The sequence below is a fragment of the Poecilia reticulata genome, chromosome 6 (assembly GCF_904066995.2).
Source record: "Poecilia reticulata chromosome 6, P_reticulata-male-v2, whole genome shotgun sequence".
Taxonomy (NCBI): domain Eukaryota; kingdom Metazoa; phylum Chordata; class Actinopteri; order Cyprinodontiformes; family Poeciliidae; genus Poecilia; species Poecilia reticulata.
The window spans coordinates 26,529,899-26,556,059 of NC_088835.1; the positions used below are offsets into that span (position 1 = coordinate 26,529,899).

Here is a 26,161-nt window from a genome sequence, read left to right on the forward strand (position 1 = left end):
TTTAAGTTTCTTTTTCTTTTTAGGTTAACACCAATTTTTGTGCACAGAATCGTAGCGCAATAATAGAAGTTTGCACAAATAACTGGTGGTTTTTTTTACAATTACAGCCTTTATTTAGCTTAGTGTAAAAATATAAACACGACTAGATGTTGCAGTGTTATTTTAACAATAAACGGTTTACAATGCAGGCGGTTTATGGGCGACCAAAATAGATTTTAATGACTTATTATTGATTCCATGTTGAGGGTTCGCTGTTTGAAAGTGGAAGGAGTGAAAGCTGAGACGATTCTCCTCTGAAATCCAAACCGACACGTTTCTCACTGCAGGTTCCAGTCACATCCAGAATGCAGCCATTTCATTCCTCACTGTCGCAATTTTGCAAATGAAAACAGTTATGGGTAAATCTTTCACATTTGTTACGACTTAAATGAAGTAGTTAAGTGAAAATGTGTAACGTATTTCAATATCTGCTCACACATAATTTTTTTTTTTTTTTTTTAAAGTCAGAGGTTATGCAGGTCCTGCGCCGCCGCACAGTAGGAATCAAAGCTGTTGTATTCATTTTCTAATTACATTAATGTCATGTGTTGCGTCTCCCGCGTGTTTACCAAAAAGGCCTCCCCCCCCTCCGTCCTCCCCCCTCCGGAGCCTGACCTCCCATCATCCCTACTGGCTGCATAATAACGCATCAGGCGGGCTGCGGGTCGGTTCGGGCCTCATTCAGACCCGCCTGCAGGTCGGAGAGCTGCGCTGCGTCCGGGCTACCGCATGCGGCGGAATCCGCTTCAGCTTCAGTGTTTCTCTTTCTCTCACCCCCCCCTTCCCCTCATCCAGCCGACAAACCTTCAGGGAGCTTTTAGCATTTGTTCGGTCTGAGGTCTCTGGAAAACATCTGATTCGCTTTTTTTCTAACCAGTCCCAGATGCGCCATGCAGCGTGAGAGTGAGCGCGTCTGAGCGCGTCAGTGTGAGTTTTGTCAGCGCATGAGAATTAGAGAAGATCCGCAGTGTGCGGCAGGGGAGGGCAAGAGAAGAAGAGAAAGAAGAAGAAGAAGAAGAAGAAGAAGAAGAAGCGTCTGGACTTGTTTCTTCCCCCTGACTGTAACTTTTTCGGTATGAACGCAGATACGTGCGTCTCATACTGCGACATGACATCCATGGACTCTTACTACAGCGCGTCTACTGCGCAGAGCAGAGACCACCAGGCGAATCCTTTCAGGACTTTCCAGACCACCGAAACCAAATACAGCCCCACGTTCATTCCGGGTAAAGGCTCCCGGAGCCCCTTCCAGACAGAGTGCCAGTCACTGGACGGAGCCGAGGAGAGCAACTTTAACAAATACCAGCTCTTCATGCAGCGGCCGACCTGCAAGACTCCACCCGAAGGCGGCAAGCTGCACCCGGACAGCGGACACAACGGGACGCTCATCCCTTGCTACGGTGGGTTGGCTTCAGATTTGCACAAAAACACAGCAGCTCTGGCGGCAGGTGAACATGATGAGAAACTCACAGGGGCCTCTTCCAGGGGGAGCTTTAGTTGGTCTGTTTGGGTCGGAAACTCATAATTAGGTTATGGAGGAAAATAATTTCAAACGTTGCACTGTTCTCTGGTTTTATTGCGCTAAAAGATTTGCACAAATGCACACAGGATATTGAGTGAAACTCAACCGTTTAAGGACATTTTGTTTGTTTTATTCAGGCCATGTCTGTTATTTCTATGCGTGTTGCGTTCACGGACTCTTGATTTTGTAGCGGCTTTCGGTTCTTTTTTGTGTTTCATGGAGCCGCAGCATTTTTGCAACAGCAACAGTTCATAAAATAAAATGGAATAAGAAGTTTATAACAGTAATAATTTCCATAATAACAGCTTCGCCACAGCAGATAAAGAAACTGAACTACAGATTGGTTTTATTGCCTTTAAATTGTACTGACAGATTTTGTGGCTTATCGTTAAACAACCAATAAAATTAATAAATAAAGAAATGGATAAATAAGACATATGCACTAATTCAGACACTACCCCATCATTTTTCTATTATATAAAAATACCCAAATGGAATTAACTTGGTAAGATGATATAAATGTTAAATAGGAAGAGAATTTATAATTGGAAATTGAGATGAAATAAAAAAAATATGGGGGGGATTTATTATAAGCAGCTTCGCAAGCCAAAAGAGAGGTCAATTTATGGGCCGTAAAAGTCCCAGATGATCAGTTAAACTATAAAATATTAGTTTCTGACTTTTTTGTTCTAAGAAAGTTAAGTTTAAAAATAAATCTTTAAACTACCGATTTTCCTTCCAAAAGCCGCGCAAAAACAACCCCTTTATGCGTGATTTTCACATTTAAATCGATCTGTGTTATTATTTACAGAAACATTTTTAAAAACCACATTATGAGAGGAGATCTGCTCATATTTACAACATCTAAAGTTCGTCATTCATTCAGCATCCAGCCATAGACTGAGTGGCGCCTTTAGATCTTAATTAAACTCCAGATGTTCGTCCTGATGCTGCAGCGGGACGTTATTAAATTACATTTATCAAAGCTTAAAAAAACAAACAAAAAAATGAAAAACATGGGAACAGAAACACCTAAGCTTGATTTTTTTAAAATTTTGTTGTGTGTTGCTGCTTTTCTTTTATAAACCTGATGGCTCCCTGTAGTCTGCAGCCGCTCTCAGCCAGCCCTACTTTTTCCCTTTCTTTCCTTCTTTTGAACATAGTTTGCCAGAATGAAGTTCAATCCACTCCTCTCTCCTTCCCCATTAGAAACAACCAGATCCCGTCTCAGTTTGTTTCGGCCTGACCTGCTGTCACTTCTCCAGCCTGAGAACCCCCCCCCCCCCCCCCCCCCCCCCCGCCTGCCCTGCGCTGAAAGCGAGTAGATTTGGCAAGTGCATCGACAGGCTCGTTTAAACGCCGCCATTAAAACCCAACACGCGTCCCTCGAGGACGAGCTGTGCAATGTTATTATTGAAAATGTTGCAGCCAGATGAAGGCGTCGTGGCTCTGGGGAGGATGCTTCGGGGCGCTTGCCAAAGCCTCAGGCGTCAACAGGGTTGTGCTGTTATGTGTGGTCCTCGACGGGAGATATACGACTCAACGCTGGTTGGCGCTTCATCTGCGACGTGGTGACAAAAGTCACCCCATGCGCTGAGCGGAGTTTACTGCGGCGGCTGATGCTGCCGGCATGGTGATCCAGACGGGCTGTGTCTGCGATTTCACATTAAAAAGCGCTAAAAACACATAAAATAACTCCCCAAAAGAGGAAACTGAACACCAACATGTAGAGAATCTATTAAGATTTTAACTGGGCGTATGTAGGCTAAAGTATTTATACTGTTAAAGTTTAGTGGAAGTAGACAGAAAAAGATGCCTGTTTCTCTAACGTTTTTTGCAAACAAAAATCTGGAAAGTGCGACATGTCAATAATGTATTCAGCCCCCTTTACTCAGGTGCCCTAAAATAAAGTCCTTTGAAACAAATTTCATTCAGAAATCACTGTATTAGTTTTAAGAGTCGCCTTGCTAGGAGAGCGTCATTTAGAGAAATGGGCATGGTAACTGTGGGGGAGCTGCAGAGATCCTCAGCTCAGGTGGGACAAACAGTTCAAATGTCAGTCATGTCAGAAAAACTAAAAGCTTAATTTGTTGTTCACATGTTACATGGAGAGCAGGGATTCACAATATTGGATTTTTGGTCGATATCCGATATGCTGATAAACTAAAACTGGCCGATAACCGATACTAACACCGATGTTTATCCAAAGCTTGTAGGATGGACTGCTGGTGGGGTTAAGCTGCTCTCTCTTTTCCGTTTGAACTCATCGTAATGGCGGATCCTGAGATGGCGACTTCGTTGTCGCTGCTCCTCGCATCACGGATGCTGAGCAGTCGTTGCAAATGGCAGCTCTGCTATCAGTTTCTGACACTTTAAAAAACTTCCACACCGCTGCCGTCTTCACTTGGTCCTGCTCTCCCGTTGTCGTGACGTTGAGCTGTGCTGCAGGCATCATTCTTATATATAAACATCTTTTGTATCGGTTATTTTTAAAGAATGTCCTATATTACATTTTACAGCTAATATCGGCCGATACCGATACAACGCCAATAATATCGTGCATCCCTAGCAGAGAGCCTAGTAAACACACTAAAGATCAATTTGACCACTTCTTCATGTCCACTGTGAAATATGGTGGTGGCAGCATCATGCTGTGGACACGCCGACTACATGTTGCAGATTAATTTCTTGCAAAAGAAATCTTCATGTGCAACTTTTCTAATCCATCACATAAAATACACGTCTGTGGATGTAATGTGACGGCGTAAGGAAAAAGATGATGGTGTATGGATATTTTTGCAAGCCGTTTCTGGATGAGCAGGTCGGTGGGGGAGGCTCCTTTAAAAGGACGCTAATCCGTGCAGCCATGTGTGGACGGAGACGGGGCCGCTTTACCTGCTGGCGGAGGGCTGAATGAAATAAATGCCCTTGGAGCTGATGGAGAGCTCAGGAATGCAGGTCAGCTCCGCAGGAGAGGACTGGATTAATGTAAGGCAGATGTGCATTACTGACTCCTTACGGTTATTATTCATACTCCCCTAAAACATCAGATCTCCAAAGCTACAGAGTCCCCGAGATGACAAAGTGGGACTGGTTTACATAACCTTGTCTCAACAATACTTTGTACAAATAAGCAGAAAGTCAGAAACGGACACGGAGATTGGGTAATGATTTGAGAGGCTCTGGAGAAATGAGATTGTTTCTGGGAAAGCCTCACTTTGTGCTTCAGAGACTGTTTACATGCAAGTGAACTCACTGCTGAATCTTGGGTTTTTACTTTTTTAAGCCCCGGCTGCCAATAATTGCTGCACTTTGAAAACTTTTTCCTCTACGGAGAATATTCCAGCACCTTGGCGATCCTCGAATGTGTCCTTTAGAAATTTACATTCAGGAAACACAGACATCGAGTCGAACCTTCGTGGGACACTGCGCGTCCTGTGATGTGTAAAAGATTCGAAAACCAAAACACAACCTTGGAAAAGCCCTGGCGGTGCTTCAGAAAGGAATCTTGTCAAAATATAGCAGTCAGACTCCATGTTTAAAAAGGCTAGTGGAGGTGATGTCACAGGATATGCATGTGCTGATGGCTAACACATTGTGTGGTTAACAAAAGCAACGAGGTGACACCCAGAGTCTCGCCCATGTGGTTCTGTGCACCGGCATAAATTTGAATATGTAATAAACGAACGTTTGAGAGGAAAAATTTCTGCCTGCAGAAATACGTGGTGCAGAAAGCAAAACAATGTTTTCTCACTGCACTGTAAAACATTTAACTTGACAATGAAAGTCCACCTGCTGCCTGGGAAATGCAATTTGAGTCACCAAGAAAACTGTTTTGGTTTAAACTCAGAAATTAAAGTTCATGAAGTTGATTTAACAACAAGAGACAAGTTGTCTAAACATTGTTTTTTAACTTCATTAATCTTTAATTGTGAGTTTTAACTTAATGCTGCAATTTAAACCAAATAATTATTTCACAAAACTGTCCTCACCCAGTTAGAGTCACATTCCTCTATTACTTTACTCATAATATAAAGTTAAAATAAATACTGATTTAACTTTAGAATAATTTAAATTCTTGTTTGAACAGAATTTCTGATCTGATGATGAATTTTATTAAACATCCCAATGAATTCAGCTCAGAAACATGTAGTGTGATCAGGACATTATCCTCAAGCTTTGCTAACTGAGAATTGCATTAAAATGAACATTTAATAAAACACCAGAGTCAGATCAACGTGACGCACTTCCACCTCAGGAGACAGAAACATGCCTCTAAGCATTCTGGGAAATAGTTCCCACTCCTGTCTTTCTCTTCTTTCAGTTTTTTAAGTGCAAACTTAAAAACTCAGTTTATTCAACTCTTGGAGGTTTGAATAAATGAATAAAAAGTTAACACAACTTACTGTTGCTGTAAGTTTATCTTTCACAAACTCACATTTAGGTTCAAAATCTAAAACTGGATAAATTTATTTGACTTAAAGAGTAGAAGATAGTAGACACTACTAAATGCAGCTCAAATGTTTTACAGTGCAGGGTCAAAGTTTCAAACTCAGAACAGACAAATTTGGGTCTAAAACTATTTTTATTCATCCAATAAATTTGTCACAAGCGTCTCTCAAAAGACGAAGGAAACAATGAAAAACTTTAAATTATTTGTTTTTATTTACGTTCTAATAAAAACACCATAAATGTTTACACTGTTTATACCACCTGACCAGCTTCTATGAATAAAAGTAAAATAAAGCACTTTTAATCGAGGAGCAAAAACTAAAAATCCCATCAAGCAGGAAAATCATTACAAAAGCTGCAAAATAAAATAAAAACAGGCGTCTGAAGGGTTAAAAACGACTGTAATAAAGACCTTTAAAAAGAAAACAAAACAATTTAAACTCAGGGTGACATTTTCATAGCTTTCATTCCAGACTAACAAACTGGTGTTTAGTTTCGACTTAAAAACATTTGTTCTTGTTCCTGCTGGTATCTTCACTGTTGTTTGGTGATGGAGAGGCTCCTTACCATCACCCTAATCTTTACTCAGATGTTCTGTCAGTCCTGTAAGCATGGACTGCTCTAAGCTGCTCACAGCACTTTGACTCAAAGGAAACAACTGGTAAAACTATTTAAACTATGCTTTGAATCTTAATCTGTTGGGTTTATGAGTGATTTTGCGTTTGTGTAAATCAGAGGCAGACTTTAGGGAAAACAACATTGGAAAATGAAGATTCATTTTGTGATGCAAGAAAGAAATTAAAGATTTTAGAAATATCAGGCTACTATAATTAATTTTATACTCAAAGTATTTCACTTTTCGAGCATTAGATAGTCAGTTACTAGGGAAATAACTTCAATTTATCTCCAAAATCAAATCTTGAATCACTAAACTGACTCAGTTGGCAGAAATATTAATTAATTCCTTCAGTATTCGCTGATTGTAACAGTGGAGGAGCTTCTGAACTGTGCAATCACCTGGCCACAAAGTGCAACATTTAGATGTAAAAGTTCTGCAGACATTAAATAAATGCATTATTAATTTATAGACAGCTAATAAATATATGGTTGTTATTTTACACAAACCTACACGTCTTATCTGTCAATAATTCTGCAAGATTAGAAAGTCTCTTTCTTTTAAGCTGCAAAGTTAAAGTTTTGAATATGGACAACTTGTCTGAATTTATCTTAGGCAGCACAAAGAGCAGAGTTATCAAACTAGTTTATATTTTATCACATCAAGATCAAGAATGTCTTTAAAGGGCCGTTTGTGGTGGAAATAGTTAAAATAGTTAAAATATTAATAAATATCTGTTTCTGCATTCAATGAGAACTTCTTGAAATTATATAATATTTAACGTACTGTCTAATTTGGCGCAATACAGATAAAACTGTTGATTTGACTAATAAAATCGTATTTAAAAGCACAACTGTTATCTTAGAGATTTTATGGTAACACTTTATTTGAAGGGGGTGAATAAGACCGTCATAAACATGTCATAAACATGTCATAAACATGTCATAAACATGTCATAAACATGACATAACTCCTGTCATGAACATGAATAAGCCTTCATGAATATTTATGACTCTTGTCATAAAGCGTCATTCTGTAAGTTATGACACTTTTAATACAAAGTTGACTTTATTCAAAATGTCTTTGTTATGACAACTTGACATTAACCACGAAATCATTACTGTAAACTTTACCTTTAATAACATAAAGATACCTAATTTTTAAAGTGCAATCAGTAATACTTTTATAACAAATTTATATCAGTAATGATGCTTTATGACAACAGTCGTAAATATTCATGAAGGCCATAACATCATGACAGATGTTATGTCATGTTTATGACAGTGTCGTCTTATTCACACCCCTTCAAATAAAGTGTTACCGATTTTATTTCTACAGTTAGAGGGCCACATGAAATCTTGTGGCGGGCCATATCTGCCCCACGGACCTCGAGTTTGACACGTGATGTAGAGGACGATACGAGGTGTTAGTAAATTTAGAAAGTGACAAAAATTGTTTTAAAATGTAAATTTTTCTCCATGGAACCAATAATTGACCTTTCCCCCCAAACTTAGACATAATGTGGAATCGTGTTTATTATTTTTTTATGCATAAATTTGGGATAAAAGACAATAAATGAACTATAACATTTACCTGTGAAGTTTTTAAATGTTTTGAATGCCCCCTAACACAGATTATACCAGAATCACACATTCAGGTCTGACATTATGAGTTGTAGCATTTTTTAAATCATACAAACTTCTTCCCAAGGTTGAAAAACTATGTGCTAATCAATCAAATCAGATGTTTTTTTTGTTTTGTTACATTCAAATCCTTCAAGTCCTGAACATACAGACTATTTTTTCAAACAAAATTCAACTTCCTTCACATCTAAACGAATCTCTTGAGGTTCTGATCTCGTTGCCTCATCCAGAGGTTATAAATATCCCCCATCTGGTCACCGCCATTTCTGAAGGCACAAGCGTTTTGCACATGTGACTGGTAATCGTTTAAACCCTAACCTGTGATACTTGAAAGCTAAAAAGTCAAACGTAACTAAGAGTAATTGCACAGTTAAGATCTTGTATCTGAGTAAAGTGCTTTGTTGTTGTACAGCTGATTTTATCCTGTGAGTTGTGTTGCTCTGAAGGCCTGAAAGTTAAATTCTGCTTAGGGACTCAAACCCATCTGGACCGGCTTTTGGAACAATAAATAGTTTTTTATTTACAGAAATAAAAACACGACGGGACAATTTAACCGATATCAGTGAGACAATGTGCAGACATTGTATTTAATTACATTTTAATCAACATTTATGTGAGCTAGAAGGCTTTTGGATAAATTTGTTAAATCTGATATGAGTGGGCATTCGTTGTATCGTTTATCAGGATAAATTTCTAATAATAAGAATTTTGATTTCCAAATTCTAATTAATGATTAAAATCCTCTAAAATTCTCTGTTTTGTTGGGATTGTTATTTTTATCCACCGTTTGTTCAATAAGAGGATCAATATGTATCGATGTATTTGAAAATATGATTAAATGCAGTTACTGTGTGTAGTTTACTGATACAAATCACTTTTATATGTTGCTGGTGTCATAAAGAAGCGCATTAGAAATGGATGTATTTATGACAGCAGCATAAAACATTTACATTTGGTTTAAGTTGAAAATGAAAGTCCACCTGCTGCCTTAAAAATGCAATTTAAGTCACAAAAAAATTGTTTTGCTTTAAATTAAAGTTCATGAAGTTGATTTAACAACAAGAGGAAATTTGTCTAAACATTGTTTTTTTAGCTTCATTCATCTTGAATTGTGAGTTTTAACTAAAAAACGGTCATCACCTGGTTAAAGAGCCACATTTCTCTATATTTTACTCACAATATCAAGTTAAAATAAATACTTATTTTACTTTAGAATAATTTAAATTCTTGTTTCAAACTGCAGGAACAATGTTTCTGATCTGATGATGAATTTTATTAAACATCCCAATGAATTCAGCTCAGAAACATTTAGTGTGATCAGGACATTATCCTCAAGCTTTGCTAACTGAGAATTGCATTAAAATGAACATTTAATAAAACACCAGAGTCAGATCAACGTGACGCACTTCCACCTCAGGAGACAGAAACATGCCGCTAAGCATTCTGGGAAATAGTTCCCACTCCTGACTTTCTCTTCTTTCAGTTTTTTAAGTGCAAACCTAAAAACTCAGTTTATTCAACTCTTGGAGGTTTGAATAAATTAATAAAAAGTTAACACAACTTACTGCTGTAAGTTTTATCTTTCAGAAACTCACATTTAGGTTCAAAATCTAAAACTGGATACATTTATTTTACTAAAAGAGTAAAAGATTCATTTTGGGGTGGTGGGGGGGGTTATGATTACTGTGCCTTGTAGTCACAGCCAGATGATTACCTAAAAAATGAATAAAATTCAATGTCCTGTCACTTTGCTGCTGTCACAACGTTCAGCTCCAGCCTGTAAACCAGGCATGAATTGAGAACCAGGGTTGGGAAACATCCAGAACTTTGTGTTTCTGTCCATGCTGGCAGGTGGCACCAAACACAAAGCAGATGAAGACAAACAAGAAATACAACAAGCAAAGAGAACAGAAAGCAGAGCATTACAGCATATTCTCCAGTATTTATGGGGGTTAGAGACCACAGCCAACCACGGATAGCTGAAATCCCCCCCTAAACACGTCTATAATTGCCTTTTTTAAAAGTTAAAACACCAAATAAACTTTAATATGTTTTAAAACGCACAGTGGAAAACATCTTAGCACCACCACAGAAGTTAACATCTACAGTCTTATTTATCTCAGCTCCTGAGCAAAGTATCCAAAAATTATACTAAAGTAAGACTTCAGCATATTTTTACTCAAGTAAAAAGTAGCTAAAAGTACATTTTAAAAAAAAGAAAAAAAGTTACTCAAGTAAATGTAATTGAGTAAATAATTAGCTGGGTGGAGCCAATCAGTACCAAGGAAAATGAATGCCGCTGCGTTGCATATGCTAGCCAATAGCATGTCAAGTACTGTTGCACATAGGAATCTCAGCTTTAAATATTTCATACGTAATCTGTAAGTAGATGAATCTGCAAACACTGAACTGTGAGAAGGCTCAGGTACTTTCTACTGCCTGCAAGAGTCTGTGGTGAAAATCCGCTGGTTGTTGATCTGTGCTAAAACCTGAATCAGCAGATTTTGCTGCTTCTCTGAGTTACAAATGGCTCCACTGCAGATACAAGGTTCAGGCTTACCAGCAAGTTAGCATTAGCATCTTCACTGATCTGTTTAAAAATGGAAGCAAACTTGCATCAATACGAGTCTTTTCCCACCAACAATTATGACAGATTTCACCTTTTATTGCTTTAATATATTCAGTAATAGTGAAGCAAACCCAAATATATCAGTGTTACGTTTTACTGAATAGTGAGAACAATTGTTGACTTGACATCCCAAACTAAACCTGGGGATGTAACTTTTATTAAAAAAAAATATTTTTTTTTTATATATTTGTTAAAACTGTTTTAAACGGTTAAACAGCAGATCTCTCCTTATGGTACATGAGAGGTAATTTTTTTAGTTACCTGCCTTCTTGCTGCAGAAATACACATCTCTGTCAGGAACAACCAATCAGTGCCAGGAGGAGGATCATAGCGCTGTCAATCATGCGCTGTAAATTCATAGCCCCCCCTCAACCCTCTTCCAAAACCATAACCTAACCTGAATTAACTTCGTGCTCGACTGGGCCAGCAGTAGTTTGTAGTATTGTGATGGTACGGAGGCCAGTTTTTCTCGAGGCTTGGCAGAAAGATTCCTCCGTTTCCCAGGGAATCTGCATTCTTCTCTGAGCCGTGCAGATCTCTCCTCAGGAACATCTGGGAGCCTCCCTTCCACTGAGGAAACGGCGCTCAGCATCAGGCTTTACCCTGAGCAGTGGAAAACAAAAATCCGGCATGAAACACGTCGGCACACATAAATTCATTGTCACCTGTTGACAGCCAAACCTAATGGGATATTTGCTTTGTATTTACTTCATATAAGGTGTGATACATGGAGAGCCATTGCAGCAAACAGCAATCAACTTTTAAGTGTTCAGAGGGAGCATTTTTTTAGAGCACTCTGTTTAAAAGCATTCCCTTCCCCTATTTAGTGTTTTGTCATTAACCCTTCCCCAGGTTACTAATTTATAGTGTTTCTTTTATTTGGCTTCACTTGACCCTCCCTGTCCCATTCCATAAAAACTAAGAGGGTGCCCTGTTGCTTTACAACCAGTTAAATTACACTTTGATGTTTTCTCTCTGTGTTCAGCAGTGATTAAATTGCTGACCCTAGTAAACATCTGACCCCGGCTAACTGAAGCGGTCTGCAGCTCGTCACAGAACAGGGACGCCGGCAGATTGCGGGACAAGCTGGCGAAGTTCAGCGCGTTCGCATACATGCATGTGTGTAAACGGTATGTTGATGAGCGCTGAAACGAGAACCGCTGTCAAAAAAACACATTCCTTCGAATGCCAAAAAAATTCAGAGCCAGTGTAGAGGAATTTTGGCTTCCCAAAGAAAGCCCTGTCTGATGGCTGTGTTTTCCAGAAGAGACAGCTCAGCATGCGGGGAAAAACTTGAAAATGCTTGTGGCAAATGCATCTGTGTGGTTAGCGCGACAGAGACGAGATGATAACAGAAAACATGTTGATTAGTGCAGAGTCTAGTGGAGATAAATGTCAGAGTAGACGAGGATTTAACACATACAAAACCTGCTAAAGGTGTTATTTAATTTTTGTTGAAGATCTGTTAAAGTTTAGCAGCTTGAGTTTCCCACAGCAGATAGACTGTCTGAAACATTATAATCTCCATCTCACGCGTTTGAAAGGTGCCTGCTTGGATGCCAGATTTTCATCCCGAGGATATTGTTTATTTCTGAGCAAAGCTCCTAACTCAGTGGAACAATTTTACACTTCCTGACTCTTCTAAAATGCTTTAGTGTTGCATTTTTTTAGTAGCATTATTGTCTAATAAAATGGGATTTCGGTGGCGAGTCTGAACAGTCTACATCTTGTTATCTGATAATGGCATCATAACGTCTTTTTTTTTAACATGGCCAACATTTTACACAAATTTACTGAAGTGATGTGACAGAAAAATGTGCTTTTTGTTAAATGTGTGGTTTTTCAGTTTGGTCAGATTCACGTTCAGCATACTTTTCTCCGTCTAATTCATATTTAAATGAGGTTGTCAGCGTTGATCCAAAGTGGTACAAAAGGCCTGATGTTTGACGTCTTTGTTCGGACTAAATCTGAACAGGATGTACTGGCTAAAAAAGGGACGTTTTTAGCATATTTTAGGGATCATATAAAGAGAAGAACTGGCTGTCTTGAGGAAGCCGTAAAAAAGATGTCGATAAACGTCTTGTGTTTGAAAGGTTGTATTTAAGGGTTAGTTCAGGATCTTTAAAGGAAGGTTCTGTTAAAACAGGCAGTGTCTGATAAGCATACAGTCTACCTCCTGTGATCGTCATTAAGGGAAAGATTCGTCTAGTCCTGCAGGAAAAGATTTCTGCTGCCTTAAAAAACACCATAGTGGTTTATTTAAAAATCTATTTTATGACCCTTTATACGGTCATCATGTTTATAAAATGTTATGATTTTTGACACAGGAAATGAGGTTAGATGATTATGCACCATCTATAATCCTCTAAGAACGGAAAATTTCAGGGTTCTTTCCCATGTTATTGTTTCTCTTTTTTTTTGGAACAATACACCTAATGGAAATGATTGGGTCATCAGGAGTCTCCTGAAGATATGAGGTGGTAACACCTCATTTAAAGGGGACACAGTGTCCAAAATTCACATTTTGCAAGTTTTTGTACTTCCATTTGTCTGCTGCTTCTAAAACAGACCAAACGTTTTGCGACCAAACTGGGACCGGCTCTTTTTTATTTAAATAATCAAGCTAAAACATGAACTATTCCTACAATCTCTCATGTTCTACTCTATTAAAGTCAATTTGTTAATGGTTACAGGCTATTGGCAGCAAGCTAATGACAACAACCATTAGCTGGCTACTTGCTGGTTAGCAGCAAGTAAACATTAGCTTGCTGCTAATGGTTACTATTAGCAACAGGGCATAATAATTTTGAGGATGTAAAAAAAGACTTTTCATGTTCCTCTGCCTCCTCTGATATACCAGCTTTAAGTAAATAACTTTCCACCATTGCCTAATTCCTGTGCATTTGACCTTGTAGCATGCAGTTTGAGAATTCAAACATTATTTTGCTTCTTTGAGAAAGCATATATAATTCACATATGCTATGCTATGTGTTACATAGCTGATTAACAGTGATAATAAATGTTGCTTAACTTCTTGCCATTCTACGCAGACTTTCAGTCTGCACTGAGGAAGATCAACTCGCTTCTAAATGTTGATCTCTTTAACTGTCACCAGAATAAGTATTGGATTTATTCAGCTGTTATACATGAAATTAAGACGATACTGTACAATTTCATTTAAAGGAAACCTTATCTGTCCTCACACAGTACAAAACGGTGAATTTCACACATTTGATCCCAACTATGGTGTACTATTCAGGGAGAGATGGGATCAAAAGACCCAAACATTCCTGAAAGCTGTAAAAGGACTTGATATTCAACAAAATGCTCTTTAATTTCTCACCTTTATCCTCATGTGACATGTTTTTCAGTGTCTCAGCAAACAACGACACAATTTGGCACCAGCTTAATGTTAAAATATTGCCTTATTTGTAATTTTTATTGGATTTCGACTCTAAAAGATTACCTTTTATGCTTCCTTGTACAGGTTAGGATAGGTCTATGGGCTACACAAAACATATTCATTAAATTTTTTTGCACAAAGAGATTTCAGTCTGTTCAGTTCTGCCCATTTTGATCTCCTTTCAGAATGAGCCGTTTTAAGGCCTCTGCTGGTCACGGCCCACAACTCAATGTTTACACTCGCACGCGGAAATGGCTGCAAGTAGATACGCAATTATACAGCGTACATCTTTGAACAGCAGAAGTGGAGCCTCCTGCACAACCAGCAAGAATGCAGCAAGTCATTTCTGAATAGCTAGCCAACAATAACATACTTGTAAAGCGCATACAGCGGTAAAACCAGTTGATCAAACTCCTGGAGCTCAGTTTGGGTTGCTAGCTGACAGCTGGGCTTGGCTGGGGTTGCTAGGTAACGGCGAGTGCCTGCTGATTTGTGATGTTACACTTCAGAGATTTTTGAAACGGGTCATTTTCCAGACACCAAAAAATATTAACTTGGTGCCTAAAACTTGCTGTGTGGGTTTTTTTTTAAAGCATTTTGGCTGATTTTAGAAGCAGAAGAAACCAAAATGGAAGTATAATTATGCATAATAGCTCACCTTTAAAGCAAGCTGCTGTTCACAGTGTGTTTTTTTATGTACATATATAAACATTGAACTATTTCTTTATGAGAAAAGTAAATATGAATTTATTCCAAAACGGAGGTAAAAAGGAATGAGAATCCTGAATATTTCCGGACACCTTCCTGCTGCCATGCTCAGTGCACCTTCAGCCTGACAGGATATGGGCCTTGCTCACGGGGAATAGCTGTATTTTCCCTCATGGACACGAATGCCAGGCAGGAACTTGGACTTTACCCGCCTTTCTTCACAGACATGGCAGCTATGCTTCCTCCTCGAGGGGGGAGAAACAAAAATATAGCACAGTGCATGAAGAGAAGAGGCCAAATTCAAGGGGTTGGTGATGTCAGAACATCTGCTTGCGGGAAGACCATAAAAAGGTCTGACAGGTAGATCGTGATGATCTGAGGTCATGAACTCCAGCTGGGAGAGCTGTGCTGTTCCATTAGTGTCTCAGCTGGGACAGGTTGGAGACAGAGTCCAGGGGAGGGCTGCTGCAGCTTTCGGCCAACAGATATTGACATTGCATTGAAGGAGGCTCTCGCCAAAGCAGAGCTAATCTGTGAAAACAAACATGGATGTTGCTGACAGCCTCCGCCTAGCTTCATCAGTCCAAAGATATTTAGTCATCAACAAGAAAAAAAAAAAGATCCACAATTGCCAGAAATTATAATTTTGTTTCCCTCGACAGCTTGTAAGGAGTAGTTTGATCGTTTCAAACTGAAACACAAAGTGACAAACTAAAATACATGCACACGGGCAAATGAAATTGGATGCATAAGAGTCACAGATGTGTTTCTATGATGAGAAGTTAAACGCCCAGTGCATTTAGGACGAGGTGCTCCCCTTCCCCATCGCAGGAAAGGCAAACAGAGGCTGAGCGAGCGCAGTGTTCTCGCCGGTCTGCAACCAGAGCCCCTCGGCTTATTTATTCACACGGCTGTTTGTTTATTGAAGCAGAAGGCACAGCTTTCTTCATCTCCTCAGAAAGACACAGGAAAAGGCGGCGCGGCCCGACGGGAACAGAGCGAGGTCTGTCCCAAAATGGACGCTCCAGAAATCGAAGGCGACAAACACAATGTTGTTTACATCTGACAGGGTAAGACTGGTTGTGGTAGCAGTTAGAGCGATTCTGCCCCCCGCCACATCGGCACCCTGCACCAAACAGATCTCAAGATGGAGCAGATTTCATGTAGCTCGGATTTCACGTAACATGATGGAGGGATGATAGTGAGGGGACTTTGTAGGTCATGTCACAGGTCACTACCAATGTGTTGTGACAAACCTTTCAAACAAGAAAAAAAAGAAGGCACGTCTTCTCAGCAACTGAGATTTATGCTACATTTCTTTAGGTCTCTAAATAAAACATGAGTGAGACGATGCACGTGGTTCCCACAGGATTTCCGTTGATATCTAAGCTTTTCCAGAGTCAGTTTTCAATTTTTTTTATTCTTAGGGCTAACTATTTAATCACGAATAAATATGTTTACGTAGGTTTTATCATTTTCCCACAAGTCCTGAAACTACAAGGTGTCTCAGATTTGGAACTGTGTCAAAGGGGAAGTGCACAGTTTTATAAAAGGTTTTTGGGCATTTGGATGAGTAAAAACTCCATAATATTGAAAAATGTGGACGAGATTAAAGAATCCGTAGTAGCGTAAATGTATAAAGTAAAAAAAAAAAAAAAAAAGCATCAGTCATCACAGAAATAAACAGATCTTCACCTTTTAAACGTTTGTTGAATCTGAGTCAAAAATAAATAAATAAAAAAACCAGAAAACCAAAAAAGGTGAACAAAAACTCGAAATAAAAGTCATCGTCTAAACACAAATAATTTTAAGCAGCCATTTGTTTTTCCAAGAAATGTCCATTTTTATCTTCCAGACAAAATGTTAATTTCTCCAAAAATATCCAAACTTGGAAAATGATCAAATCAAATTTAATGTTTTCCAGACTTTTAAGAAAGCAAAGAAAATGTTGATGTAAGCTAATCATTACTTCTACTTTATTTAAAATTGTAACAAGATGACAAGCAGGTAAACTTTCTGACATTAATGTGAGGCAGTTCAAAAACTAACACTGATTCTTACAAGTAATCAAAATGGCAGGATTACAGGTGGCATAATGTTCAAATGTTTGTTTGATGTGATTATGTGAAATTAGTATTATTACAGCAAGAACATAATTATGCTTTTAGCTAACAAGCTAAGTCTATAGCTGCTATACAATAACCTGCTGTTTTTTAAAATCTGTATTTGTTCATATTTCTAGTATGCACTGCTAAATGTCAAGCATGTTTTTAAAGAGTAAGAGAACCAAATAAAACAACAGTCCAAACTCATCTGATGTGTTCTGAGTTTTGCCCTTTAGCTTCTGCCACGTGCCAACTCTCCTCCTTTTGCAGAAGTTTTCAGAAAACTCAAAATGTTCCAGTGGCCACTCTTCAATTTGCAGTCCAGATTTTATTCCCAAATGTCTAAAGGTCACATTTTTGTACCTTCCCTTTAAATGTGTTGGTAATAGCCTCATAAATTTCTCTTCCCCGTCCTGTCCCCACACATATAGGAAAGGACAACAGCGGCCTGACAGAGTCTGAGCTTCCGCCAAGCGTTGATCCTCCTGGGATGGAGGGCAGCTACCTGAACCTGAAGGAGCCCGTTGTGAAGGGGCCAAGCGAGCGATCGGGGTCCGACCTCTCCAGCCCGCTGGAGAAAAGCGAGGCGGAGAGCAACAAAGGCAAGAAGAGACGCAACCGCACAACATTCACCAGCTACCAGCTGGAAGAGCTGGAGAAAGTTTTCCAGAAGACGCACTACCCAGACGTTTACGCTCGCGAGCAACTGGCGCTGAGGACGGACCTGACAGAGGCTCGGGTTCAGGTGAGAGTAAGAGATAAATATTCCCCAAGTAAGTTCAGTCTCCCTGGACTGAAGACACTCGGTACAGAACATACTTTCCCAGAACCTGGAGATTACTTGGCACCTTGCAGAATTTATAACAGACTTTACCATAAATTTCTATGATTACCTCATAGAAATTTGGCAGGTACTTTGCAGATATTTGCATGGATATTTCCAGAAACTGATGAGGTATTTTCCTGAATCTTACCAGGTACTTCATCGAACCTCCTAGTTTTTTCCTGCAGCTTTTCAGAACTAAGCAGGTATTTTAGTTTATCTTAAGACAGTAGGAAAGTAATCAGGGAAGTCTTGGAAAGTTCCAGGAAATGATGTAAGTTTCGTTAAGTCTCTAAAAATATTCTCCCAGTTCCTGGAAAAGTACCAGTATTACCTGCGAGTTGTTGTGTTATTTATCGTTACCAACATTTTTATTGCGGTGCTACATTCTTGCAAAATCATGAGATTTTTAAACTTTTTGTGGAGACGTTAGTTTTCAGATGCCAAGAAATTTTTAATGGTATTAACTAAACCAAACTTATCAGCATGCTAAGTAATTCTTGAAAGAAAATGGAAATTAAGTATTATACCGTTCACTTAAAATACCTTTATTTTTTACTTTTATTACCAATATATAATTTATTTTCCGGTGGAATACGCAAAAGGAGACAAAGAGACAAATTTAGGACTTTTAACAACATTCTCAAAAAGAGCATGCCATTCATGTTAGACAAGGAAATACACACTCAGCTAAATTTTTCCGAGAAATAATTAAAACATTTAAAGCTTTTGGAAATGTGGAAAATAAAATTATACCTGTTGGATTTTAAAAGGTGAAAGTCTTTTTCAAATCTGTTACCAAACTTCAGCTTAAAATCTTCTTAGCAACAGTTTATCTGAAACATCTTTTCTTCCTAGGGTGCCAATAAATATGAAGGATCTTGACCCATCTCCGACTTTCAAAGTTGTAAAAAACTGTGGTTTACATAAAAATTATGTTTTCAAAACCAACCAGATCATTTTGTATTCAAAGCCTGATCAGCTTTAAACTACGGAGCCCTCTAGGGGACATGGAGGATTTTTGTTTCTTTTGCGTTACCTCACAAAACTTGTGTCCCTTCACAATAATGTACTGATCAGTTTATGCAGCATAACTGAATCCTGAAAGTCTTATTTCCAGCGGCCTCCGTACTTTCTGCTATAATATGAAGTTTTCATAAGGTTTTTTTCATGCATCTCATTTGTGAAATATCTGAAGTTTTATATATATATATTTTTTTAGGATGGAAATGCTCCACAAACCTATGTGCAAAGTGCAAAACAAAACGGGCCAAACACGGGCTTTCCATCTCTTTATATCTTAGAAGGGATGGAAACAGAAACTTTCCACCAGGAGGAAACTATTTGGACTATTTCTGAGTTATTTTCAAAACGCTGAGAGAGTTAACTCTGGCACAGAGTGAAAATAACTCAGTTTTGGTTGCGTCTTTTTGTCTGAACGGTTAACAAAGAGCCGTTTTCATGTGCAGTTCCTTCTCCACCTTACACAAACATGCAGTGAATAAATCCATTTTCAATCAGTGTTTTGCACCAAAGAGTTAAGAATATATAAACAGGTTTTCACGTTGTGTATATATTTGCAATTTTAAATTGACATTTGTGATTGTCTAAAAATAGACCAGGGTGTATTTGCTTATTGCGAGGGATCGTAAAACTTATTGTGAGGGAATGCAAAACAACATTTTTCCCTATGTCCCCTAGGGGCCTCCGTATTAAATAGATTAAGCTAAACACCTTAAAGCAACTTTCTAAAATCCTACAGGACTCTGGAGCCTCAGATGACTAAAACAAGCACCAGACCAGCAAACTTTAAATATGCGCCTGTTTGCTAATTGAAAATGTCAGGATGGTTTCATGTAACAGAAAAGAACTAACTACTATGTTTAGGTTATATATATCTGGACAAAAGGGTTGCTGTTGTTACTAGGTCAGCTCGGTTTTGGCATGTAGATTTTATATTACACGAAACTGTTTTATCCTTTTTGACGCTAAGTTTTGTCATAGCGGGAACAATAATAAGAGGTCATAGAAGGACGAACACACTGTGAAAACACAGAATCTTATTTTTGTCAAGTACTTTTTTTATAGTTTCTAGTGTAAATACCTTAGTACACTGAAATAAAGCAAAAACTAACTTACACATAACTTTTCAGAAAGATATAAGTGCTTGTTTCAAGTCAATACTTTAATATTGATGAAAAAGTAGTAGTTCTGTTATAAATGAAATGACAGGACATTCTTATGTTATAAGTGAAATAATCTGCCAGTAAAACTAGCACTCTTTTATCAATATTAACAAATAATTGTCTCTAATTAAGCTCCTATATCTTGCTGAAAATGTACTTATAAGTTAGTTTTGTCTCATCTCAATTGTCCTAAGACATTTGCACTAGAATCTAGACCAAAAATAATTGATAAAGTTTTGTATTTTTGCAGTGCAAGTCTTAAAATCGGTTGATGGTTTTGCTCCTGTCCACAGAAGATTGTGTCTTGAATGCTGAAGCGTCTCTTGCTGCAGAGTTGTTGTTTGAATGCTGATGATCACTCCTGATCCGACAGAAAACGCTGAGAGAGTTAACTCTGGCACGCCGACAGAGATTGTTTTGATCAGCAGAACAGCGAGGCCTATTGTTTTAAATCTCTCTTTCCCCCTGCCAGTTTTAGATCAGAGCATCGGGTGGGTGGGACCGGGGGAAGACTCTGCTCATTGCACTTACACGGTGCAGACTTCACATGAAGGTCAGAGGCCAAGGGTTTCTCTGCAGCAACTACCACGTTCAAACCACTTCACCGCTCCGCTCTGGAGGCACGCAAGGAAAACACATGGAAAGTCATCAAAGCCGTTTGGCATGGATATAAAAGACACTCTGAGATGCCAGTTTCAATTTCCACGCACGGCCTGAGACACAGTCAGGGACGGAGGAACCTGGCCTGGTCCTCGCGGTGGTACAGTAAAATAAGCACATTTTCGTAGTGTTCACAAAGGCCCGTCCCTTCTCCAGATGAATATGATTAAGTTTTTCATCTTACGCAGCAGAGTTGCTGTGAGGTTTGACCCAAACCTCAAAAAAAAAAAGAAATCAGGCTCCAGATATGCATGCAATCAAGACTAAAATGCCACAATTTTCACTGAAGGTCCGCGGAGACAAAGTCCAGGGATGTTGAATCGTTGAGGACTGAGGGGCACTCGGAGCGCGCCAAGCAACTGGAGAATCTGTTTCATCTCCAGCAGAACAGCAATTGAAACGAACACTACAGATGTTCGGAGCCTAAACGCCACCATTAGGGTCCTCAGTTTCGTCCTCAGTTTGGTGATGAATGTCTTCATAAAGTCTTGCTGCAGCTCACTGTAATCACTCATGTGACTTTTTGCTGCCACCAGTTTGGTACAATTGGCTCAGAGCCTCGGTCTTGGACTTCACCCCTGCTGCCCATGTTTTAATGGAACAGGGAGGCCGGGTGTGTGCGAGTGTGTGTGTGAGTAAGTGAGTGAGGCACTCTATCAATTGCAGTGGACCTGGATGACAGAGATGAGGTGAGACGGCTGGACTTCAAAGCTGCTTTTGTAGCTCGAGACTCTGCCCTCCCTTTCTCCGTCTTCCTCTCTCGCTCTCTGCCTGCTGGCTCTGGAGCATAAATAAAGCTCCATAATGGCTCTGTAAGCTGCATTTTGCTGTCAGCGTCTTTAGCAATTACTGTATCACCGCCAAGCACTTTGAGCTCCAAGAATACCGAGCCACCTTCCTTGCAGATGTCTGCTAAATAATACAAACAAAAGTAGTAAGTGTTTGCAGTCGGTAGGTTTCGCCCTCGTGGGCATGTTGTTCAGGACGGAGGTACTGAAGTGGTGTACGTTTAAAAAACTGCATGAGGTAAAGGGCAGGGGTTTGTGAGCTGGTGAGTTATAAGCAGCGAATATCTCACCTTAGTAGAAAACTCTGAACTCAAAAATGTCATAGTAGATTTGGGAAAATGCCATTTCAATAGCCTTTAAGCCATTAAGTTTACTCAAATAGAAGGGGAAAACATCACACAGTAAAACATTTTGATCAGACAGAATCATATTTTCACTCTGGAAATTCCCAAAATGTTGTCGAGCTACAGCAAAAGATTATTTGCCTCTTAACAGGTTTATATAATATTTTTGATTTTATTACACTGAAATGTTTCAAATCATCAAAAATATTTCTTAGTGTTAGACAAAGATAACCTAAACAAATACAAAATGCTGTTTTTAAGTTATAATTTTAATTAACAAAAGAGGAAAAACCTTCTAAGCAAACCTGGATCATTGTGGAAAAAGTAGTTTCCGCTTTTAATATGAATTAAGCACGAGCTGCCAAATGTGTAAGAAGCTAACTTCTGTTTCACTAGCTATAATAAAATGTCTGACATAAAGTTGGCAAAAAATCTCAGAATCAACAATTTAAAAATAAATGAAAAGCAAAACCACTGACATCTATCAACCTAGAAAAGGTTAAAGTCATCTCAAAGGATTGGGACTCTAGTAAACGGCACTGACGACTCCTCCAGGAGATCAGCGAAGAACCCAGATCCATGTCTGAAGCACTGCAGGACTCACTAACCAGAGTCCATGGTTCACCAATAAAAGCTCACGGTTCAGCAATAAGAAAGAAACGGGGGAAAAAATTACATCCTGGGGAGAATTTCAAGGTAAAAACCTCTGCTGGCACAAAATGGTGCATCTGATGTTTGTCAAAAAATGTCCTGATTATGACGTTCTGTGGATAAGATTAACTTGGAAAGTTTTGGAAGGTCTGGATCTTGTTATATTAGTTGTAAAACTAAACAAAAACGTTCAGGGAAATGCCTCATACCTGAAGTCAAACGTGGTTTTTGTCGCGTTACGGTCTGGAGCCGCTGAGCTTCTTCGAGATCTGGACGACTCGCTGCAGTTGTTGGAACAATCCTGAAAAGGAAAATGTACGGCAGTCAGTTTGTGACTTTAATCTCAAGTGCATTTGGGTTCTGCAGCAGGTCAATGATGCAAAGCAACCAGCAAGTCCAACTATATACAAAAAACAAATCTATAAGATCACATCAGTGTGTTACATCATGTTATTGTACATACATAAATCTTTGAAAATCAGTCTCTTAATCTCCATTTCAGTTTGTAGGATTTTCTGTTTTCCTTAAAACTCAGCAAGCTCTATAAAAAATTAAAGGCTTTTTGCACATTTCCTAAACTAAATATATTTCAGATCAGAAAGAATACTTACTCTTAAACAAAAGAATAAAAATAAAAACAACTGTAATTAGGGATTAGTTATTGTTCATCAAAATATGAACTGATGTTAAGTTGAAATAGACATCCAAACAAACAAATCATCATCAATTGTTCATTCAGAGTTAAGATTTGTAATTACAGAAGGAAGATTAAAGATTAAATGTAAATAGCTTTAAGTGTAAGTTTTAACAAGAGTTAATCAATCGTCCAGAGATTTAACATTAATATGCAAAGAGAAATTTGATTTGTTAGCTTTCAACACCAGAACCAAGACAACTGAACATGGAAAAGAAACAGACTTACTGTGGTCTGAAATCCAACCTGCTGCAAACCCGACGTTCAAAGGTTCAGAAAATATTATTCACAAAAAAATTTTAAAAAATTTAAAAAAGGTGATGTTTTTGAGACTGGCATGGTTTTAAGATTGTAAAGGTTTGCTTAGCTTTAGACCAACTGATCTGGATTTATTCCAAATTAAAACACCAAGGTAATTATCTTCTGCAGGTATTATATTAACTACTTATAACTTTTCAATAAACTATCCCCTTCAACAGTGAAATGATCAGACTAAAGGATCATAAATCTAGAAGACAATGACAAGCAAAGGAAACGAATGACTTCTTTGTATCGCGTCTTTTTCCAAAGTATTTTTCTTTTCTTTTTTGTTGTTCAGGGGAAAATCTGAGAAACATTTCACTCTAAAGTCCAAAAAAATAGTTTCTAAAAGCATTCTTAGAAAGTCCAGCTTAAAAATATTTGTTGCTAACAGCGTTTAAGAGTCGGTAGGAAGGGGATTTTGCTTTGTGTGTGGACGCCCCAGTCTGCCGCTCTCGTCTGCACGCTTCCCAGAGGTCGAGAAGGTTAGGCGCGGAGAAGCCGAGGGCTTAGGCGTCAGGAAATTAAACATGAAATGAAAACAAGCCCCAGTTTGAACATTCTCCCATCTCACTTTCCAATATCCCCACTTCCCTTGGTCGACTTAAAAGGGAGGTGGGAGGAAAGCGACATTTGGAGAGAGGGACGAGGTCAGTGTTACGGGGGCCGGGGCGTTGAGGGACAGAAGAGGATGAGCTTTAGCAGAGGAGGGGGAGCGCTGCAAAGAGATTAGGATGAAAAAAGGAGCGACTTTATCTTGATTTGTTACAATTAAGATGACGGCTCAATAAACTAAGAATGGTTTATCTCTGGAGAGGAAAGTAGAGCATTTAAAATCTTGACGTTTGAGATATTAATCTTTGAAAGGCATCATGTTTTTTCAGTGCAAATGAAATGCAGCCTGCATGTTCTGACCCAAGGGATGCTCAATGCAACATTAACACTTAAGGTTAAAAAAACATTGTTGATATGGAACTTGGCTAAGAAAAGACAGCAATAAATTTGATAAATATGTACCTTTTCTCAGTTTTTCTCCTATATCTCTGAATATAAATCCACTGTGAGCAGACATCGGTCCAAACACGCTGCAGTCATATGTGAGAGCTCATATGGAAACCTGTGACGTAATAAGTTCATGTAAATCAAGTTTCACCAAAAGGAAGACATGGAAAAAAATAATAGACTCAAAACCTACACAGGGAACATGGAGGCAGAGCCCCTGTCGAACAAATGACATGATACAAAGAGCAACAATTCAATTCAAAAATACTTTATTAATCCCAAATGGAAATTAAATGTTGTTGCAACTCATTAATTTAGATTTCTGAAGGAGTTATTGAAGATGGTGATGAAAGTACTGCACTGAATCTGAAGATGTTCTGCCTTCCCAAGACAAGAGGATGGTCAGGGTTGTTCATGATCTTATGAAGAATGGACAACCCTGACCATCCTCCTCTTCATGAGACTGAAAATTGTTTCTCCAAGTTGTTTTTGCCAGTTTTCTCATGGCTTCTACTTGTTCCAGTTTAATTTGTCTGGGGCTCATAGACGGCGGTATTTATAAAAGCTGGAAACAGCTAGCTTAGAAACCGACCCACTCCTCCTCCCTCCTGACGTGTTGATTAAATTACTGACTTTCCATGAATTCACACCACATTATTTTAGTCACATCGTTATAAACAGCGTTTCCCCTTAAACCGGAGCAGCCTCAAAAACGTTCAAATCGAGAAATGCTAACCAGTTTTTCCATGCTAGGCTACATGACGGTGCGGCACCGTCTCCATGGTTACCAACGGTTAGACGCGAACCTTCTCCATAAAAATATTTGATATCTTTCTAATTATGCTTACTTGTAAAGTAAATAAACAATCTTCTTACCTCGTAAAAAGTGTTTGCTGCAAATCCGTGATTACACCGAGGGCTGACAGTCATTATTAACAGCTGCTGTGCTGTCCGTCGCTGCCGTGACTTTCCTTATTAAAAGTTATAAAATAAAGTTTGACAAGTTTGGTTTGCATCCTTGTCTTTTTCTGCAGCCTGACCTTCCAATAACCAGAGAAGAAATCAGCTTCCCTGTTGCTAATCTTACCAGCTGAACTGAGAAATGTTATAATCCAATGCCATTCATATCTGTCACAAATATAAAAACACTACATTAACCATATGTGGTCTAATCTGTTTATAGTCCCTAAAGAAAAATATATTTTGCAGATGTTGGGGTTCCTCTGGTTAATGTAGTTTAATTTCGTCAGAAACCCCTTTGCACACTGCAAAAAACACAAAATCTTACAAAGTAATTTTGGTGTAGTTTCTAGTGCAAATATCTTAATATAAGTTAAATAAATCGTTGAATAAGTTAAATTAACTTTTCAGCAAGATACATAGACTTGTTGTAAGTGAATAATTCCTCAATATTGATGAAAATGTACTGGTTCCATTGGCAGATAAATTAACTTATGGAAAAATGTCTTGTTAAAATAGTTATTTGTAAGTTAGTTTAGTCTTATTTCAAAAATACCAAGATATTTGCACCAGAAACTAGACCAAAAATACTTGGTAGGATTTTGTGTTTTTGCACACATTTTGATTTGCAAATCA

General features: G+C 38.5%; 1 protein-coding gene and 1 long non-coding RNA gene across 3 annotated transcripts in view; one reads left to right on the forward strand and one right to left on the reverse strand.

The window, feature by feature from the left end:
- The window catches only part of LOC103466405 (uncharacterized), a 76,284-nt gene that overhangs the window by 33,945 nt on the left and 16,178 nt on the right, over window positions 1-26,161 (reverse strand). Inside the window, exons 2-5 of one of the 2 annotated variants that reach the window (XR_533946.3) lie at window positions 25,442-25,536; window positions 24,581-24,680; window positions 22,779-22,870; window positions 11,299-11,504 (exon numbers count right to left, since the gene is read on the reverse strand). This is a non-coding gene — a long non-coding RNA (uncharacterized LOC103466405). The remainder of the gene's footprint in view (window positions 1-11,298; window positions 11,505-22,778; window positions 22,871-24,580; window positions 24,681-25,441; window positions 25,537-26,161) is intronic. The other variant, XR_014087953.1, reaches the window with a different exon arrangement.
- The window catches only part of alx4b (ALX homeobox 4b), a 38,314-nt gene continuing 12,821 nt past the window's right edge, over window positions 669-26,161 (forward strand). The window contains exons 1-2 of the mRNA XM_017305095.2: window positions 669-1,439; window positions 17,549-17,862. Coding sequence (XP_017160584.1) covers window positions 1,115-1,439; window positions 17,549-17,862 — 639 coding nt within the window. The 5' untranslated portion in view covers window positions 669-1,114. The remainder of the gene's footprint in view (window positions 1,440-17,548; window positions 17,863-26,161) is intronic.